At 40.7% G+C, this 22,420-nt stretch overlaps 1 protein-coding gene across 3 annotated transcripts in view; it reads right to left on the reverse strand.

Moving 5' to 3' along the window:
• pik3r3b (phosphoinositide-3-kinase, regulatory subunit 3b (gamma)) overlaps positions 1-22,420 on the reverse strand; it is a 276,953-nt gene that overhangs the window by 32,166 nt on the left and 222,367 nt on the right. The window contains exon 1 of one of the 3 annotated variants that reach the window (XM_079667837.1): positions 1,833-2,386. The exons of the other annotated variants lie outside the window; for them this stretch is intronic. Coding sequence (XP_079523963.1) covers positions 1,833-1,872 — 40 coding nt within the window. The 5' untranslated portion in view covers positions 1,873-2,386. Of the gene's footprint in view, positions 1-1,832; positions 2,387-22,420 lie in introns of those variants that run through there. 3 annotated transcript variants of the gene reach the window in all.

The following is a 22,420-nucleotide window of genomic DNA, read 5'->3' on the forward strand; positions in this document are numbered from 1 at the left end:
CTTCAAATTGGTAAAAACTGTCTTATTGTTTGCAGCAGTTTAAAAGGGACTTCAAGCCATCATGTAGATCCCAACACAACCAAACAATTTTGCTTTCATACATGCGGTAATCTTCCTGATTTTGTGTGACCTGTCTTGTGATGTCGACATCGTAAAACGATTAGAAAAACTCATGATGGCACTTGTTAAGATAGTGTTGACATTCATGTTGATAACCGAGTAACCTTGTGATCACATAACACAACTTTTATCAAATAATATTAACTTGTGTCCTCTTTGGACCTCACCACAAGCACAGTCATTCTCTGTTGAATTGTTCTGGTGCAAAACCTATTTCAGGAACATTTATGCGAATCCCAGGTGAGAAAAAAAAAGATTCACAGCTTTGTTACACATCCAGAACAAAGAAGTTTAGAAAAAAAACCCTGCTGTGTACATTTCTCCTGAGTGAATGAACATATCCTGGGGTAAGACCAAGCTTAAACATTATGGACTAGATACAAAGAGGCTGGTTTGATCAGGTCTTTTGATGCATCGCTGCCTCCGGAGGACCCTGCTCATTGGATTTACATCGGCTGCTTTGGTCTTAGCGAGCTGTGTGCAGGCAGCGAGTCATGTGCGCTCCGATTAGCTTCGCTGTCTCAAACTTTCCAGCTCAGCTAACTCAATGAGGGGCTCTCCTCTTCTTTATCCCTCCTGATCCATTCTCTGTCCAACAAACCAGAGGACTCATTATTATTCAAAGTGGATTCAGCTCCCTTCACGGCATTCACTGATCCAGTCCACCTGTACAAAGTCAGGCCGCCTTACACTGCAGGCAGACAGGCAGAAGTAAAGTCTCACAGTAACTAAAAGGATTTGTATTAATTATTCAAAACACCCTGCTGAGAAGGTTGTGTCTGTGTCTTAGCAGTCTACTGTCGCGGTCTACTGTAAAACAGCTGATTTAAGTGTTGCACTAGATCAGGGGTGGGGAACCTTTTTCCTCTCAAGGGCCATTTCAATTTTTTCAACATCCTCCGAGGGCCGTACAAATTATTTACCGCTGCTTAAAAATACTAAAATCACAGCCCATTCATTTGGCCTTTCTTTCATGCTGTGCAAAGAAAAAGCAACCTCTTAATCCAGATATCTTGCCATGACTCGCGTATGCGTGCACAGTTGTGGCATGACTACCAAAACAGAAATATATGGACACAAGATGTGTGCAATTTAGTTTCCTATCCATGTGAACATGATTTAAAGGGGGGGGGGGGACCTAACCTCCTCTAGGGGGGTATGGGGGCATGCTCCCCCGGGAATATTTTTTTTTAAATGTTGAAGTTAAAAGCATCAATCTGGTGCACTTTGAGAGCAACATTAAGAGATCTATGGATACATCTCTCAACATCCATATGAAACATAACTGTAAGGAGATTTATTTTTCTTTATGGATATTTTACAAATCACTCCCCTTTCAAACTGTATAGACTTGTTTATTAAAAACAACTTTTTTTTACTGTCATAAAGTATTTTATACCCGTTTACTTTGTCCTCTTATTTTTGTATAACTATAATGATCATATAAAGATGTGCCTTTACCTCAATGGTTGTAGAAAAAGCTTCTTATATTCGTTAGCATAGCTAGCTAACCAGATGCTAATAACAACAAAGTTATTGACTGTATGATCAGTGTGACAGATGGACAAATCGCCACTGGGCTCACAATTAAAGACACAGCCACGCAAAAACTGCGGCATGTCGCATGCTCCTTATCTGAAGTGCCGGAGCCGTGCTCTCCGACAGAACAGGGGTGCACCCCTGTCAGACGAGACCATGGATGAGACATATACCATATGGCCTCGACAGTTCCAGACGTCGCCCATGCTCCATCGGCCCATGGGTGGCACGCTCCGGGACCCTGTCTGGCCTCTCCTGCTTCCCGGGGATTTCATGCCCGCCGCCGCGGCACGTCTGCCTGCGGCCGGGTTGCTCTCCTGCTTCCCGGGGACGCCTCAGCGCCTGCTGAGGACTTCATGCCCGCCGCCGAGGCACGTCTGCCTGCGGCCGGGTTGCTCTCCTGCTTCCCGGGGACGCCTCAGCGCCTACTGAGGACTTCATGCCCGCCGCCGTGGCACGTCTGCCTGTGGCCGTGTTGCTCTCCTGCTTTCCGGAGATACCTCAACGCCTGCTGAGGACTTCGTGCCCGCCGTCGTTGCACGTCTTCCTGCGGCCGGGTTGCGCTTTTTCCGCGACACCTACTGCGGCCCCCCTTACGACGGCCCGTTCCGGCCCGACCGCGGTGGGGGTGCCCTCGCCCTCGTTAGGGCCCCTACCCGCTCCTGCGGCCCCCTTCCATGGCCCGGTCCTCACCTGCGACCACACCCTCGTCGGCCCCTGTGGTGTTTCCTCCACGGGCTCGAGGATTTATTTTTGCCCTGTTTGAATTCCAGTGTTGTGCTAGTTACTGAAAACCAGTAACTAGTTACATTACGAGTTACTTCATTTCAAAAGTAACTCAGTTACTTTACTGATTACTTGCACCCAAAAGTAATGCGTTACTGTGAAAAGTAACGTTTTAGTTACTTAAAAAAAGGGCTCCCAAAAAAAAAAAGCTCCCATTAATGCCCTTATAACCTTCATTTAAGTACTGTTATTGCATTGGAGAATAATACAATCTGTTGATCAACTTGACATGCATTTGCATCACTGAACTCTGCTAAGCAATGTGGTCTATACAAACACAAACACAAAGATATGTTTCAAAGTGCCAATTTATCGTCGTCAGAGAGCGATTCCGGTTGATACATGGCAAAGGCTTTCACAAAGTTAGAGCCGTTATCAGTAACCGTGGAGGTAACTTTTGTTGACACTCCATACAAAGAGTGAATGTGGTCAATCTCACTAGCAATACGATCGTACGTGTGCCTACCCTTTATCCTTTTACAGGCCAACGCAGCTTTCTGGCGTTGTAAAGTGTTTGGGTTTATCCAGTGAGATGTTATCCCGAGGAAGCTTCTGTTGTGGACAGACCAAATGTCTGCGGTGGTCGAGATGTATTCCAGCCCCTCAAATGTTTTCTTTAGCTCGCTATCCATTTTGGTATATTCTTTCTCCAGGTAGTTGGAAAACGTTTTGCGTCCCATATGCCGTGTGCCGCCCGGACATGGTATCATGCTTACTAGCTCCCTGAAAGCGGGTGACTCCACTGTAGAAATAGCCTGCACGTGTTCAACAACATACCGTGCAATGGCTTTATCCACTTTCACCTGACTAGCAGTCCCTCGGTTGAAATCCAGCCGCTGTTGCTTGGGTGGAGGTGGAGGTGGGGTGGCGTCGGATGGCTCTGGGTCTGTGGTCTTAACTAATGGCTTCGTCCCAGCATGTTGTTTTTGCAGATGTTTTAACAGATTGGAATTGCTGTTTTGAGCAGTAGATAGGATCTTTGACCCGCCAAGACACAACTTACACTTAACTAACACATTCTTTTCTTTATGCTCGAGAAAAGTAAAATAGTGAGCATATCTCCATGCGGAGAAACTCGACTTGTGCTCCGCCGTCGCCATGATAGTATTGTTAGTAGGCTAACTAAACACAAACACGCCCACAAAGCGTCTCCGCATGTGACATAGGAAGTATCTAAGTACATTTACTCAAGTACTGTACTTAAGTACAGTTCTCATCTCTGTTCGCCTCGCTGTTGGCGCCGCTCACCAACGTCTGGGAGCCGAGACTATATAAAAAAAATAACGGAGTAACGCACCATGTAGTAACGGTAACTGAGTTACTGAATTTAAAAAATAACGCGTTAGAGTACCAGTTACTGCCAAAAATAACGGCGTTACAGTAACGCGTTACTGTAACGCCGTTATTCCCAACACTGTTGAATTCTGGGGGGGCTTGTGTGGTGACCACGTATTTAACCACTGGTTCATAATTCAAACTGGGAACTACAGTTGCGGCTATTGTTCCCGCACGGACATTTTATGTGTTGCCTATATATGGTGTGTGCCCTCTTGGCTCTTCCTCTTGTCGACCCGGACTGAAACCCGACAACATGTCCTATTCTGCTCTCTATTAAAGTACCCTTTTACATCTCCATTGCACCGCCTCCGACTCCATGTCCTCGGCACTACACCATAATGCTTTTCAAAGTGCAATTTACTCCAATGAACACTGACTTCAGATCGGGAACCCCAAAGGATCCTTGAGACCATCATTTTTGTCTTTGGAATTCACCTATTATAGCTATGGTGTGGGATTATTTGCCCAGCTTTGATGGATAAATAGGAAATAATTACAAGAGCAGGAGTATAAATAATAGGGTTTTAGTGATTATTGCTCTTCCTACATTCAGAAAATCCATTTTATACCACCGTTTTTTGGAGAGAAGCTCTGATAACATGTAAGTTATAGGATACGGTGAAAAGTAGCAGGATTGGTCGAAATTAAGATGTAATAACAGCCATACTTTTAGCATGGATCCATGATTGTCTTTTTTTAAGGTTCTCAAAATATAATCCAGATCAAATAGATTGCTCTTAACCATTCTACAAAGACCCGGTGGCTAACTGTTAACGGTGCTAGCAGCTAAGGGTGCTAACAATACTAACAATGGCAACAGTGCTATCAGTATCTCCAGGCTTATCTAATCGGTAGAAAACATAACCAGATCAGGGAAAGGGGAGAATAGAAATCACAAAACTATGACAAATTCCATTCCCATACAGGTCACATTAATTGATATATGCTGATTTTTAATTCAGAAAAGCTCTGGAAAATGCACAATAGATGTATAACAGTTATGGGTCAAGGCATGATTGGAAAAGAGAAAGGCCATTTAAGTACAGTGCCATGATGTGATTATTTCTTTAATACAAATTTGGAAAATGATATTCATATCAGTATCCACGGACTTTAGAATCTCTGGGACAGTCAAAAGTGAAATAATTACAGCATTGAGAATAAGAGTAACAGAAAGGAACAAATGTAAATGAAAAAAACATTTGAGTATGAGGCCATGTGTGTGATTATTTGCTGAATCTAAATGAATGAATGAAATCATACTGTTTGTACCCAGGGGCTTTGGACAGAGGCTCTGTAATAGCCACAAGGGATATCATTATATATTGTAACACAAGATTGAAAATAACAAATGCAAAATTTAGCCAGACAGAAAGAGAGATACGGAAAGTAACATGTAATGTAATGTAGTAGTGTACGCAAGATAGAAAACTGTGTGTGAGAGAGAATTATAGTGTATGTGAAAGACAATGCTGTGTTTTTGACGGCTTATGACAGTTTATGTGAGAGGACATTGTACTGGTTGTGAGAGAGTATACTTTAAAAGGAGGTCAGGTTGATCCAACAGGAAGCCAGTTTAAATATTAAGATAAGATAAGATGGACCTTTATTAATCCCCGTGGGGAAATTCAGTTGTCCAAGCAGCAACAGGGTAAGCGTGAAAAACAGGACAGCACAGATTCACACAGATTAATAAAATAAAAAATTAAATCAAGAAAATAATTGAAATAATAATGATAATAATAATAAAAGACTATGAAATAGGAGAGGAGTAAAATAAGAGTAAAATAACTGTCAGCATATATACATATTTGGTCATATAAATTATGAAGTAATTGGACATCTGTACAGATAGTGACATATCTATCTACATATTTGGTCTACTACTAATATATTAACATGGGTTGTGGAAACAGTGTATATTTATGTCCAGTGATTTTATTTAATTATTTGTTTTACATTATTGACCCCTTATTGTGCAGCCTGATGGCTACGGGCACAAAGGACTGTCCGAGGCGCTTGGTGCTGTGTCGTGGAGGGATGAGTTTGTGGCTGTACGTACTCCTCAATATTAATTCCTTGACTGGTTTACAGCCTTGAAAACAAAGCCTGAAGCTGCTCAGAGCACTGCTAGCTAAATTTGAGCTGCAATAAGAACTTTTGGTAACACTTTATATTAAGGTACACACATTCACCATCAACTAGTTGTTAATTAACATGCATATTGACAGTATATTGGCTTTTTATTAATCATTATAAAACAATTATTAATGCCTTATTCTACATGACCATATTCTACAAGTAATAGGCCATTAGTTGAGAGTTTTTCCTAAATAACCCTCTAATTGGTGATTATTTATTGCAAGTATACGGAGGTTTTTGTACATGAGTTTTGGTCTTAATATGCTCAATATGGGCCTAATAAGACAGTAGTACCACAAGAATAGTAATTCTCCCATAATAACACTTAACAAATATGATCTGTCCTTATGTAACAAGACATGAAACTATAAGTGTTAATTAAGTCTAAATAACTCAAAATTAGGTATTTATATCTAAGAACATGTTGCCTATTTTAAAGTAAAGTCTTGTTCATAACCAATAAGCTAGTAGTTTGACTCTAATTGACCTGAACAGGTTCCCTATTCTAAAGTTGCCTCCTCTTCACACTTTGTAAATACATTATAGCACACACCTACTGAAATTAACCTCAACAGTACATGCACAAAGTAGGTTTTATTAAAACACTAAAGAGAAGTTCAGAGTGCATGTACCAAAACATGTCAAGTTTCTCCAAGGCTGAGAACACATATGCAGCCTGTACTCTTTCATAAAAACATATTTTGAACAGAGTTTATCTATTTGTGATCATAGTGTGTGACCTGCTTGTATGTACTTACACAATAGATGTACTGTTCTCTCTATGTGTTGTACTGTCTCAATGTGAACATAGATTAAACAGCCAGCCAAACTCTTTTGAGAGCCAGGGAATGAGCAGCCATGCTCCTTTGAATTATTTGCAGTCCACTGACATTCAAACGGAGTGAAACTATAAAAGTAGAAGATACAAGGCACTTAATGATCTCATATATGCAAGTGTAACATACACAGATTAACACATAGGACCACTACGTGTAAACAAGGTAAATATAGCTAATGCTAGCAGTGCAATAAGCATGTATACAGGCTAGTATGGCTAATGCTAGCGTGTATGCTAACGCTAGCGCGAATGCTAACGCATTTTCTCATTGAGTTTAAACAGTGGCGGCCGGCCCATAGGGGCGCTAGGGGCGCCGCCCCACCTCTTCCCACATGAAAAATAAAAATATATTAAAACAAATATTTTTTATTTTTAATGAACAAGGTAAATATTATATAATTGGTATCAGTAAAATGTATAATCTACAATAAAATATCGTTTAAAATTGTGTTACGATAAAATGGTGTTACGATAAAGTTACTGATAAGTCACATGTTTCCTGCCTGGCCTTGCCATGTATCACTACCCTCTCTCTCTCTCGTCGTCTGGGCGCTAAGAGAGGAACCCTCAACCAGTGCAGCAGCAGCCACTAGCAGCTGACTGTTGCTATCTTTAAACTATGCCGCCAAAACATAATTTCAGACAATCAGCGTCGTCAAATCTGATGGTCACAGGGCGCCTACGTCAGCGCCCGGTGCAGTCCGTGAGTTGTTTGGACTCGTATTCAAGGAGACAAAACAGGAAGCTGTCATTCACTCTGGAAGTTATAATTAGCAGCTAATATAAACGGAACATGTTTACATCGTGGTTCAAAAAAACATATTCTTTGTATAGTTAGATCCCCCCTTCATGAATATAGATTGGGGGGGTGAATTTTTTCTCTACTCATCTGTTTAATTAATATTAAGCCTTAAAGTTATGCATATATTAGGGTGTGGTCACATTGAGTGACAGCTCCGTTCAATGACTGCTACTGCTAGCTTCTTGTCTCTCTGCTAGCTGCTCCGTGAAGCTAGCTACAGGGACTCTGCCTGCTCAGTTCATCCAGGGAACACAACTTGATCCGGCCGTGGTTGTTTGTTCTTCATGCTTATATATCGGACTATTGTCACCCGCTCTGCGGTTAAAACATAAAAATTGAATGATGGATTATCAATACTTTTTCAAAGTGACAGACACATTGGATTAACCTATGGATTAACCTTCGGCCGCGTTTTTCTCGTTTTTGATCAGAATAACAGCAAAAGGTGAGCATGTTTTGCTACCTAAAGCTACGTCGTGTGATGTCTGTATTTGCTTCCCCTGTCGCGAGTTCTGATCACTCAGTGATGATACTTATATTTCTAGAATCTGTGGAATCTCAGCTTGTTAGCATAAGCGTGTTTGTGTATATCCGATAAGTATATCGATTGATTTATACCTAGAGTGCGTTAGCATCTTTTACGCTCAGGGCTCATTTAGACGCTTCTTTGTGAGACTTGTGTTTTGTTTCGGTAAACATGGTTCATATCATCAGTTAGCTGAGTTTCTTCCTGTTAAATGAGCAGGACACATGAATAGTTTATTACATTTTAAGAAGCCTCAGTACTAGTTGGACTTCTACCACAAGTAGGCTACTATGAAGTTATTTTACTGTGTACTTTTTCAGTTATTCTCTGTCAAACTCCTGTGGCAGAAAATAATTTTATCTCATAACATATGGCAGAAAACATGCAGTTTGACAGAGGATTAAAACTAATCAGAGCCCTCTCATCTGAGCTCCGTTACACACACACACACACACACGCACACACACACGCACACGCATACGCACACGCACACGCACACAGGAGCGGGACATTCTCCTCCCCCTGTCGGCCCTAAAAGCTTAAGAGGACGGATACCTGAACTGTAGCGTCCAGCTAGCTTAGCCGCTAGCTTAGCGATAAATACACACAGCGTTGTATTCTCCTCCCCCTGTCGGCCCTAAAAGCTTCAGAGGGCGGATAGCTGGGCTCCGTAGCGTCCCACTAGCTTAGAAGCTAGCCAAAGGTAAACAAACATAGATGGGTACATAGAATATGAATAAATCGTCACCGATGTATAGGATATATTTTTTTATTCACTTTGAACTCGGCCAAATGGAGTTTAATGCTTTGGAATTTAAGTTAGGCCACATAGTACGTGCATGAGTTTGAAAGTGTAACGTGCTAGCCTGCTGTAATACATCGTATAGTCAGGCACACATTTATGAGATTCAACAATGGCCAATTATATTTCTTAAATAATATGTAGCCTATTCCCAGAGCATAATTCATGGGGAAACAAGGTGAGGTGTAAAATGTGTTTTAATTAGGGCCGTTAATGCGTTAACGCAAAAAAAAAAAACGCCACTAATTATTTTAACGCGATTAACGCATGTGTATTTTTTGTCCTCGGCCGCCCCGTAGTTTCAAAGCGCATCGAGTTTAAAATACCATCTACAAGCTGATGCTGATAGCCCCGCTCCTGCTGCCCGCTTGCGGCAGACCACACTTCCACGCTCACCGGCAGGCACCGACTGGTCATCGGGAGGACCGGGAAGGTGTGTGTATGTGTGGCGCGAGAGAGAGACCTTACGTGTATTGTTGTTAGCGCAGCTAGCTAGCACCAGATGCTAACGGATATAAGGAGCTGTTTAAATAAAAACAGAGTGACATTTCGCCGACAACTGCGCCGAGCACTTCACTTTATGCAGGTAGCCAGACAGTGGGACATTGTGGGAAAAGTCAGCACACTCAGCACGGATAGTGCACGCAAGACGAATCGTTCGCGAACGTGCAAATCACGAGAAGTCGTTCGCGAACCGGTGAATGAATCAGTGAACGAATCTTTAAAGTGAACTGAATGAAAAGATTTGTGTCCCCGAAGGGATTCGAAATGCCCATCACTAATTTCCACAGCCCCACCGAAAATATTTTCCACCAGCCGCCACTGAGTTTAAACATCTCCAAATGTCATCACATAAACACAGGCTTACACTTACTCTTCCAGTCATTGCTTTCTGACAGACTTGACCCTTTTACTCTTCAGGTTACATAGGGAACATTAGTAGTAGTCTACTGCCATTGTGGGCGGTGTCTGTCCAACAAAAAACGTAGAGCCAATCAGGAACTGAGAATTTAGTCCAACTTCCTTTTCAATCAAACTCACAAGCCCATTTCCGCCACTTGAAAAAAAAAAGAAATCTCCATGAAAAGTCATAATTATGAAATAAAAAAGTCGAAATTATGAGATAAAAAGTCATAATAATGAGATAAAAAGTCATAATTATGAGATAAAAAGTCATAATAATGAGATAAAAACGTCGAAATTATGAGATAAAAAGTCATAATTATGAGATAAAAAAGTCGAAATTATGAGATAAAAAATCATAATGAGATAAAAAGTCATAATTATGAGATAAAAAGTCATAATAATGAGATAAAAAGTCATAATTATGAGATAAGAAAGTCGAAATAATGAGATAAAACGTCATGATCATGAGATAAGTAAGTTTAAATAATGAGATAAAAAGTCATAATTATGAGATAAGAAGTGTGCATGTGCTGCAGTGGCGCTGTCTTCAAAGGTCCCTTCATCACCTTGCTGCTCTCCACCATGCAAACGGCATCTAGTCCTAAATAAGGTAACTATTACAGGTGACTTTTGTAAATGTTAGATGTTACATATAGCCTATGTTGCAGCTAAACTACAACAATGCAGTTCATAGCTTTGACATTACCTGTTATGAACTATAATATATATGCCTATAGTTTTGTGGTAACGTTCACGGGTTAGAGTTAGGCAACTCACAGCAGCAGTATGCCTAGACTATTGTCATTAGTGGCGTGAACGTTACCACAAAGCTAGAGGCATATTCTTCTTTCTTTTCTATTCTTCATATTCATCTTCTTTACGGCATCATCACTACATCCCTCAACAGACTCCAACGGGTTCAAAATGCAGCTGCACGTCTCCTCACGCATACCAAATCATGGCATCATATCACCCCAGTCGTCAAAGATCTCCACTGGCTTCCTGTCTCCCATCGCATCAACTACAAAATTCTGGTCCTCACCTACAAAGCACTCCACCATTTGGCCCCCCCTTATCTCACAAACCTTCTCACTCCTTATCAACCCCCACGGTCCCTCAGATCTACCGCAGCCGGACTCCTATCCATTCCCACATCCACACTCTGCAGCTTTGGGGACAGAGCCTTCTCAGTGGCAGCTCCTAGGCTCTGGAATTCCCTCTCCCAAGATCTCCGTGACTCTGAGTCCCTCACAGTCTTTCAGTCCCGCCTCAAAACACATCTTTTCAACTCTGTCTACCCATAAGCCCCCCCACCTCTCAATCAACTTCCTCGTGACTGCCTTTTTATTTTTTTATTTTACTATACTTACTTGTTTGCCTGTCCTTGTTTGTCTACCCTCCCTCATATTGTAAAGCGTCTTTGAGTTGTGAAAAGCGCTATATAAATAAAATGCATTATTATTCTTATTATATATATTATAGTTCATAACCGGTAATGTCAAAGCTATGAACTGTATTGTTGTAGTTTAGCTGCAATATAGGCTATATGTAACATCTAACATTTACAAAAGTCACCTGTAATAGTTACCTTATTTAGGACTAGATGCCGTTTGCATGGTGGAGAGCAGCAAGGTGATGAAGGGTTATGACTAGAAAGGATCCGTCTAGTGTAAAACTCTTGCAAGAGTTTGCAAGTCACGTGGCTGAATGTTTACATTTGGCAGGCAGCCTTTCAGTTACGATCGTTAACATCAGTGGGCCACAGCAAATGATGGTGAGAAGCTAAACTATCTATTAATGATGTCAATGACAGGGAGTGTGATTGTTGAGATAGGGTGTTACGATCTTGCTGTTGAAAGAAGAATGACAACACTGTAGATCACCAACACTACGGTTTATTTTTTATTCACAGGCAAGTCAACGTTGTCGCAGTAAAAGTCGCAAGATAGCTCCTGGTGCAATACAATGTTCCCTTTCAGTGTTTTACTATTATCCTGCTGCATTAATGTGTATGTTGCATCATGTTACTGCTGTAGATGTTTTTCCGAACCGCTCCAACGAGAGTTACAACGAGAACGTGACGTCATATTTACACAAGACGGATCCTTTCTAGCCATAACCGTGATGAAGGGACCTTTGAAGACAGCGCCACTGCAGCGCATGCACACTTCTTATCTCATAATTATGACTTTTTATCTCATAATTTCGACTTTTTTATCTCATAATTATGACTTTTTATCTCATTATTATGACTTTTTATCTCATCATTTCGACTTTTTTATCTCATAGTTGTGACTTTTCATGGGGATTTTATTTTTTTCAAGTGGCGTAAATGGGCTTCCATTCAATCATACTCTCTCACACACATAACTATTCTTATGCGCACACCCTATCATTCTGTACACATACCTATATAGTCATTCACATGAACTATTATTACCTCTTATATAAGGTATTATTCGGCCTTTCATTCACTGCTATTCTGTTTTACATATATGACTATTGTTATTAACATGAAATACTATTCCCTCTTAGGTTATTATTCTGTCTTACATACATTGTTTACCGATTACACACATACTACTATCCTCTTTCACATACACTATTATAATGTTCTATTAGATTATAGTTGTTTGTGAAAGACGATAGTGGTGTATACGAGAGTATGATGGTGTGTTTAAGAGATTTAGTTGTTGTGTGTGAGAGAGAATAGTTATTTATGTATTTATGTATATGGTTTCAAGGCAGGTCACTCAACAGAAACTGCTCTCCTTGCTGTCTCTGACAAACTGCACACTGCTAAAGCAGCCTCCCTCTCCTCTGTCATCATCCTTCTGGACCTGTCTGCTGCATTCGACACGGTGAACCATCGGATCCTCCTTCGCACTGTCCAAGAACTTGGAGTTTCAGGCACTGCACTTTCCCTCCTCACCTCATACCTCAACGACCGCACCTACAGGGTTACTTGGAGAGGGTCCGAGTCCGACCCTTGTCAATTAACTACAGGGGTCCCTCAGGGCTCGGTTCTTGGTCCCCTCCTCTTCTCCCTGTACACAAACTCGCTCGGGTCTGTCATTAGCCCGCATGGTTTTTCATACCACTGCTACGCTGACGACACCCAACTAATTCTGTCCTTTCCCCGCTCAGAGACCCAGGTCGTCGCACGCATCTCTGCTTGCCTAGCAGACATCTCTCGCTGGATGTCTGCTCATCACCTCAAGCTCAACCTTGACAAGACTGAACTGCTCTTCCTTCCGGGAAAAGATTTTCCCACTCTTGACCTAACAATCAACATCGGCACCTCTGTTGTTTCCCCGACTCAGACTGCAAGGAATCTGGGTGTGGTCCTAGATAACAAACTGTCCTTCACTGCAAACATCGCTGCTACAACCCGCTGCTGCAGATACACGCTTTACAACATCAGGAGGATACGTCCCCAGCTGACCCAGACATCAGCGCAGATTCTGGTCCAGGCTCTCGTCATCTCACGCCTAGACTACTGCAACTCCCTCCTGGCTGGTCTACCTGCATGTGCCATCCGACCTCTGCAGCTCATCCAGAATGCAGCGGCTCGTCTGGTCTTCAACCTTCCCAAATTCTCCCACACCACACCGCTCCTCCGCTCCCTTCACTGGCTTCCAGTAACTGCTAGAATCCACTTCAAGACACTGGTACTTGCGTACCATGCTGCGAATGGATCTGGCCCTTCCTACATCCAGGACATGGTTAAACCGTACACCCCAGCACGTGCACTCCGCTCTGCATCAGCCAAACAGCTCGCTGCACCCGCACTGCGAGGGGGACCCAAGTTCCCGTCAGCAAAAACACGTGGGTTTGCTATCCTGGCTCCAAAATGGTGGAATGAGCTCCCCATTGAAATCAGGACAGCAGATAGCTTACACATCTTCCGACGCAAACTGAAAACTCATCTCTTTAGACTCCACTTCGAGCGATAAAATTACTAACAAAGCACTTATATACTAATAAAGGGCTGGCTTTCTAAATGCCAGTTGAGTAGCACTTGAAATGTTTGGCTCTATGAAACCTGATGTACTTATATGATTCTGTTTTCTTAAAGGTTGTATCTTCCTGGTCGAATGCACTTATTGTAAGTCGCTTTGGATAAAAGCGTCAGCTAAATGCAATGTAATGTAATGTAATGTAATGTATGATAGGATGACAGTAAATGAAGGAAGGAATGACAGTACGTTAAAGACGGTATGATACTGTGTGTGAAAGAGTCTGGTGGTGTACATGTGAGATTCTGATATTGTTGGTAAGATCAAGTATGAGTTGTGAGCTAGACGGCCTCTCATACACGCACGCACTTCTACATCCCCCCTCCTCCTCCTCCTCTCTTTTTCAGACTGCAATATAATGCTGGCAAAACAAGACTGAAATCACACCACGATTGTTTGTCTTTTCACCCCCTGCTCATGTCGTTCTGTACATCTGGTGATCTGGATCTTTGTGCAGCTTGCGATGAGATGAGATGAGCAGACACACAGACAGACAGACAGACAGACAGACAGAACACACACACACACACACACACACACACACGCACACGCACACGCACACTCTCTCTCTCTCTCCTTCCCTAAGTGCTGACTCGATAAAGGGGTGATGTCATCCTGCAATATGAGCGTCCCCCTGGTCCTGATCCCATGATGCAACACTCTGGTGACACTGTAAAACAGGCTTCTGCCGCATCCCAAAACTGCTGAGCCTCATCTCTTCTTCATTTTTCCTCATTCTCATTTCTCTTTCTTACCCTTACTTTTCCTCCTGATGCTTTGCATGTGCTCTCCATTCCTCTGCCCCAGATAAAGAATTCCCTCCTTCCAAAACCTCTCCTATCTCTCAAGCTCTGCCCTACATTTCCAGTGTTTCAGTGATTTCACTTTATTAGATCCCCCCCAGCACCATCTTCCTTCTCCACCTCCTCCTTTTCTGTTTTCTATATTTGCTCTCTGCCCACACAGTCCCCCCCCCCCACACACACACACCTCCCTCTCTCTCTCTCCACTGGTTGTCAAGGCAGCAGGGCACCATGGCTCAGCATTATTCATGCAGTATCACAGTCAACCAGCCGCTCAGACAGAGGGACAGACAGGCAGGCAGACAGGCAGTGAGATGGGCAGAGAGCCAAGTAGGCAAGCTGCAAGGCCTTCAACCAGTCCAGCAGTGAGGCGGACCCAAACATTTAACTCTTTCCTGTGTACATCTTAAAGTCACAGTGAAATAATGCATTCTCACCAAGTTACAGCTAATCGCTCAGATCTTGGAACATGCTGATGTCACTGAGGCCTGACAGGCCTGACAGACCTCTTAACGGGGGTCTACTTTTGTTGTCGTTTTGTTGTTATTCTGCATGCTAATACTAATTTGTATAAAGTAATAATAAAGTTGAAATTCATTTAAACCCACGGCTGCAAAGAAGTAAGCACAATAAACAGCACTATTCTTTGTGAAATGGTTGAGAGGAATGCAAAAGTATACATAAAAGGGCTAAAAGTGCAAAAACACTTGAATGGTACTTTGATGTTATAGAAATAAAAGGCCTTAAAAGCCCAAAAAAAGAAAACAAAAATGCACACAAGCCCATTTCAACTTTAGAAAAACTAAGTGGTTGTTTGTTTGTGTGTGTGTAAAAGAGTGTATCTGTGTATCCATTCAACCCTTTGGGGCCTTGTTTTATCAACAGCTAAAGCGAACAATGATCAAGCTCTCAGAGAGACAGCGGCGCCGAGGTAGAACAGCCCTGAGCGAGATTACAGCGGAGAACAAACAGCCCTTATCTGATTTCTAATACAGTACATCAGACGTGAGTGGGGGGATTATACAACATGTATTACTAAGGAGGACACATCTTTCACAAAGTGGTAATGCATGTATAGTCTGGCAGAGTAATGTGGGCAGCTTAGCATCAGAGGAAAGCTCTCCATTGACCTGCTCCTTTATGTTCCAATTCTTCCTTTAGTCATGAGCTTTGAGTAGTGAGCAGAAGAACATTATGGATATAAGCTACCATATTTACTTCTCTTTGCAAGGATTCTGGGAAAAGTGCCAGTGCTTCTACTGTGACATATTTACATGCTTTAATGTTCAAAAAGCTATTTTTCTCACACTGCTTGTGATCCAGCACCTCTTCTCACCCTCCGTCTGACACCAGAGCACACTCTGCTCTGATTGGTTAGCTGGCCAGCTCAGTTGTGATTGGTCAACTGCTTTGAGATGTCAAGCCCCTTAGCCTTTCACATACAATGTGTTGGAGCGCCATCCAATAGAAGCGCAATGTAATGGTCACTGAAGTAAACAAAGGAGTCAGGAGGTGTTTCAGCTAGGGGGGGGAGTGTGTGGGAGAGAAACTGCCTCTGGAGGGAACGCAGGTAAGCTTTTGCAGACCATTTACATTCACAAAAAAAGATATCACACACTACAGGAAAGGGAAAACCTAAAAAGCATAAAGGGCCTATTTCAACGCTCAGCAGTTAGCCCAACAGTTATCTAGAAAGTTGTTTTGGCAACACATTTGCTTCAAACTGCTAGTGTACAGGATAGCAGAAAAATGCTCCCATAAATATCTAAAAATAACCAATTATAAATGGACATTCAGAAAACAACACCGATCAAAAGATTTAAAGCTACAGCAATGGCAATCTTTGTCTTGTTGCAGTCAATCATTTTCTTTATTCAACTTTAATTCCTTCTTTGAACGCCAAGTCGTTTTTTTTTCTTGAGTATCCACCATAACCTTTCGTGGAAGGTTTTTAGGGTTTTCCCCCTAAAACTGACAAACTTCTAGCTGCTGCTTCGTCTTCACTCTAGCTCCGGCTGCCAATGTGGGAAACACCAAATGCCAAACACTCTACAACCCCTGAACACTGTGACATTTTGTAATCTCTTTTTCCTTCTAATTTGTTATTATTTACATATTTTTTTAAATCGTTCTGTGTGACACGAAAACAATGGGGAAATGGTGTTGGTGAACACAAATCAATAGATTAATTTTGTGACTATAACACAAAATGCCGTGAGACTGTGTTGGAAATACAGAGCTTTTTCCTGGCAGGTGTACACAGCATTGTGTGAACTCATTTGGTTGATGTTCACGTTCATTTTTATGTTAAAGTCCTGCATTCCGGCTTTTGGTCCTCCTATTTTATAAACATTTGTAGACATGGTTGGAGTTTTGTTGGAATACAACTGTATTGTTGATGAATACTAACGCTATCCCAGGCCGCACAGCACAGTTAAAGCTGTGTCAATGCTCAGGCAGTGGCTCCCTAGTAATGAATACAGACTAGAGTGTTTGAAAGTTGGGGGGGTGGGCCCAGCAGGTCATTTGAATGGACAGTGAGAGCAGCAGAAGCAGCAGCAACCCCCAGGAGCATTTACAGGATGTTTGTGTGTGTGCTGCTGAGGGAAATCTGTGGCAGGTGTACAAACAGATTCACCCTGAGAGCCAAAAAGTGCCTGTGTTTGTCACAATCACACACACTGCCTGCTGTGGGGACAAAGGTGGAGGGTCACCGGGCATGCTGGGCCATAGCACACACACACACACACACACACACACACACACACACACACACACACACACACACACACACACACACACACACACACACACACACACACACACACACACACACACACACACACACACACACACACTCTGTATAGCTTACACTAAGCTAAATGAAACATGTCCGAGCGACCGCTTGACACGAGAGGGATTCTAACACCACAGGGGAGGAAATGGAGGATTTGCTGTAGAAATAAAAAGTTAAGATGAGAAGAGGAAGAGAGGGGCATTTTGGGTAAACGTGATGGCCTTGCGTTGGATTCAAGTATGTTGTAATGATACCAACTTGTCTGAAGCTGGAGCTGTGTAGGTGTTTGGGAACAAGAGCAGGCACATCTGAGTGTAGGCTTCAACTGAGTCAAGGGAAGTGCTGTGATATATGAAGAAACAACTATTTTATATATATATATATTTTTCAAGGAGCTAGTTGTAGTATTGTAGGACAGTTCTGCATTATCAAGGAAATAGGATTTATAAGGAGCGTCTAATACTTTGTGGCTGTGTTAGTCAGTTCAAGCATTAACCTCTCCATTCCATCACAAGTCAGATATTAAAGGGGTGCTAATATGCTTTTTGGGTGTACCCTTTCCTGTAGTGTGTTATATAGGTTTTAGTGCATGTAAATGGTCTGCAATGGCTAAAATCCCAAAGTTCCCTACAGATGCAGAGCCTGCCTGCTAATCAATCAGAGCAGACTGGGCTCTGGTTTCAGACAGAGGGTGAAAAGAGGCGCTGCAGCACAGGCAGTATGAGCAAGATAAGGATAATGTTGATCATTAAAGCATGTAAACATGTCCCAGTATAAGCACAAAATACAAATATGAACCTGAAAATGAGCACAATATGTTCTCTTTAACAAGGTTTAAACCTAGCATATGGTTGCACTGTGTATGTTTTCTGTTGTCATCCCAATAATCTTTTAAGTAGCATATCTTATGCCCTGATTAAGCGTACAATAATTATATTTATTGAATAATCAATACATATAATTATGATATTTTCAACAATTTGTTGTTCTGAAAGACATATCTAGAGTATTATTGTCCTGCTCCAGATGTCACTGCGCAATTGACAGGCAATTAATTTTTTTAGGACAGGTCTGTCCTAGGTAGCATCCCATGACAAACTACAAACATGGTCAGCAGTTGGGAAGCAAGGCATGGAAACTTTATTTGGAAACCTATTTACATATTTAAGCATCAGCCACATACATTCTAAATCTAAGGGGTCTAACGTTCAAGATTTTAAGCTTAAAGGTCAGAACTTTCTGTGCTGACCTGAGTGGGTCTGTGTGTCTGTCCTTGAGGCGACCTGGCAGCTGTTTAGGGGCTGATATAAGGACAGAAAGAAGGACACACAAGATGGGAATAGTGTTTCTCTACTTAGCTCTATCCATGTCCAACTTAAACTCCACTTGAATATCAAAGCTTGTAGACCGATAAGAAAAAAACAACCCTAACTCAAGGTCCACTCACTAGCATTTTTCAAGAGACACAGTTTAATCTGATCTTATGTTATCCTATTCATCAAAGGATTACTTCATGTGCTTTCTGCTTATATTTAAGTGATCACAATCCAAGTTTGAGTATGAAACCTTCACTTCTTAAAAGTGTTAAAAGACTCTCAGTTGTTAAGTCTGTGTGAGAATTGTTATAGCTAAGAACATTAAGATAATAAGCTCTAAAAAGTAATTTAAATACAAAGACGCATCCTATATGAAGGAAATGTGGTTCTGAAAAGTTTTTTGTTGCCACTTTTTTGTTTTACAGGCCCTTATTGTTTAATTATCAACATACACCAACTTTTTTCAGTTAAGATCTCCAATTAAAGAAGCATGCGAGGCCAAAGTCAATGGGTTTTAACCCTATTAAGGTCTTTAAATAAATGAATTACCGACCTAACCATAAACAAGTTGTCTTACCAAAAGGTCATGACTGGCCTGCTACAACCCTGTCTCCTAAAAATTACGTTCCCACAGAACTAAACAGCATTCTCAATTACGTTTAGCTAGAAACGTATTTTCTCCCACATTACGTTCATTATGAACGTATCTCAAATACGTTTATTTTCTACATATCTTCTAGAAACATATTTTCTCCCACGTTACATTCATTATGAACGTACTGTATCTCAAATATGTTTATTTTCTACATATCTTTGCCATTTAGTGTCTTGCTTATAATAATGATAATAGTCATTTATAAATATCATTTTAGAGCACACATTTGAAATCAGTAGGCGACGCTGTAATTTCGCCAGCAGAAAATAATAGTTTTAACATGCCAAAAAGCTGCTATGTCATTTATTGCACCTCAAACATTAAAACAAATCCAGAGTGACGTGTTTCTGTATACCTCTAAGAAGAAAGGACAGTAACAGAAGATCTCTGTGACGCTAGATGTGGTGTTGTTAATGCGATATGATATCCGAAAAAAAAATCAATTTAGGATGGCCGAAGACACTACACTACCCATAATCCCCAGCTATCGTTTGGGACTACAGTCCCGTTGACAAACCCCGTGATTAATCTTCAAACTCTGGGATTGGATGTTGGAGTGGCAGTGCGCCAAGGTTACGCCGAGCGTCAAGCTCTTTGAAATGGAACGAAACCACGGCAGACTATTCAAAACTGGACTCGAATGCCCCCCCAGAACTACACATGCTGGCTATTGTGTTTCGCAACATGTTCTCTCGAGTCTATGGCACGTCTCTACTGGGAATTGTAGTTTTAAAGACGTTTTTGTTTTTCCCAAAATTATAAGTTGACAGTATTAAACTGTGTACAGCCCTGGAGGTTTAGGCGATAGGAAAGAAATTGGTGTGTACAAATTTAAAACATGTAATTACTAAAAGGGTGAAAATCGCTTGTATCCATAATGGGCAGCATTAATATATACCCACATGACAGCTCATTGTTACTTTGTAATTCTACTCCACAACAATTCAGAGGTTAACCTGGTATTTTTACTCCACTACATTTATTTTAGTTACTTTGCAGATTATGATTAATGATGTGAAATATAAACAACCCTTAAGCAGACTTTAGTTACACCTGAGTAAAATTCAGGGAAGGTGATTGTCAAGTGCCAACAATCAGGAGAGATATTTGATTGTTGGTGCTTGAGAAGACTAAACATTTATCTGCAGATCTCTATAAAGTATATTAATTACTCGTTATTCTCTACTAATAGTTAATTAAAAACTATATTTATTGCTATTTTGCACATCCCTTTCAAGATTTCAAGATGTTCTAAGGTTTATTGACATTATCATATACACAACTACAATGTAGTTATGCAATTAATGAAAAACGTGGGTCACAGGTTCCTCAACAGTGCATTACAAGACATCTATCAATATGTGTGTATACCTCCACCATTAAACTGTCAAATCCTGCACATTTCTTATAATATCTACATACATTAGAGTATAATTAATGTGTATAATATCAGTTAAAATAAGTGCTTCATAACATTGCAGGAAAGCAATATATTAGACGTTGTACTTTGTCAGGCTTAATATTTATCTGTGGATAGATACCCCCAAAGCTTTTTTCTTATTTGAAAGAAGACCTAAAGTATTCTTTAATGTGTTAATAAAGGTTAATTAGTTTGTCTCTTTTGCACATCCTCTTATTAATATATTTGTACATCCAGCACTAAACTGTTTTATTGTAGAGATCACTTACAGTATCTTCTTGATTTTTTATATTCTATATCATTGACCTTCTACTCTCCCCCTATGAAAGTATGTACTCTTAATATTTTTTTCATCAAATAACATTATTCAACAAAAATAACATTATTCAACAAAAATAATTCAATAACGTGCTTTAACCACTAGGCGGTTCACACAAGGTACACACAGCATACTAATAATAACTTTGTATTATTAGTGTAGGACACTTATGTATGTATAACATCTGAAGATGTGTAGTTTTATTCATGTTTTTACATAACTTTACAGGATATTGCTATACTATTTCTCATGTTTTACTACACAATAATATCTGATTTGTAAAACATCACAGACAGAAAGGCATATCCGTCATTTAATGGTAAACTATTGAAATTGTGATTCCATAGATGTGTCTCCCATCACCCAAGTCCCCTGACTATTCTCTCAACTCAGTATTTACATTCTTATATTCAAAGCCAATTAGTAATATCTTTAAAAACTACAAGTCCTTTTCTATCAGCTGTGCACCATTTACGGCTAAAGGCATGCTAAAAAGCCCAACATTATAGAATTAAACGAAAAAATAAAAACAAGAATAATTGTGTGTTATTGTTGAGTAAATAACAGTGTGTTATTTAGAAAATAATAAGAAATTAGAAGGAAAAAAAGATTTTCAAAAATACAGATTTCAGTATTTTGAGGCTCTAAGCCCCATTTATTTTCCTCACAGACGGGAAAAAAAGTCCGAAATTATACGATTTAAAATAAAAACAAATAAATAAAAAGATAAAACACTGGCATGTAATTTACGTTAGAATAAATAGAATGGTTTTGAATAATAGATGAGAGAAATATCTACGTCACTTTACAGCCCCGCCCACTTTTGGGGAAACCAATGCTGTCATTTGAACGGCGATCAAGCCTGAAGCCACAGAGATCTTCTGTTACTGTCCTTTCTTCTTAGAGGAAGTACAGAAACCCATAACTCTGGATATTTTTTAATGTTTGAGGTGCAATAAACGACACAGCAGCTTTTTGGCATGTTAAAACTATTATTTTCTGCCTCGCTCATGAGAGTAACAGCTGGAGAAATTACAGACTCGCCTACTGATTTTAATTTAACCATATATCGAGCCCGATTCTAAATTTAAAATGTGTGCTCTAAAATGATATTTATAAATGACTATTATCATTATTATAAGCAATACAATAAATGGCAAAGATATGTAGAAAATAAACGTGTTTAAGATACGTTCGTAAGAAACGTAACGTGGGAGAAAATATGTTTCTTGCTAAACGTAATTGAGGATGCAGTTTAGTTCTGTGGGAACGTAATTTTTAGGAGACAGGGT

The sequence above is a fragment of the Notothenia rossii genome, assembly GCF_949606895.1.
Source record: "Notothenia rossii genome assembly, chromosome: 1".
NCBI classification, from domain to species: Eukaryota; Metazoa; Chordata; class Actinopteri; order Perciformes; family Nototheniidae; genus Notothenia; species Notothenia rossii.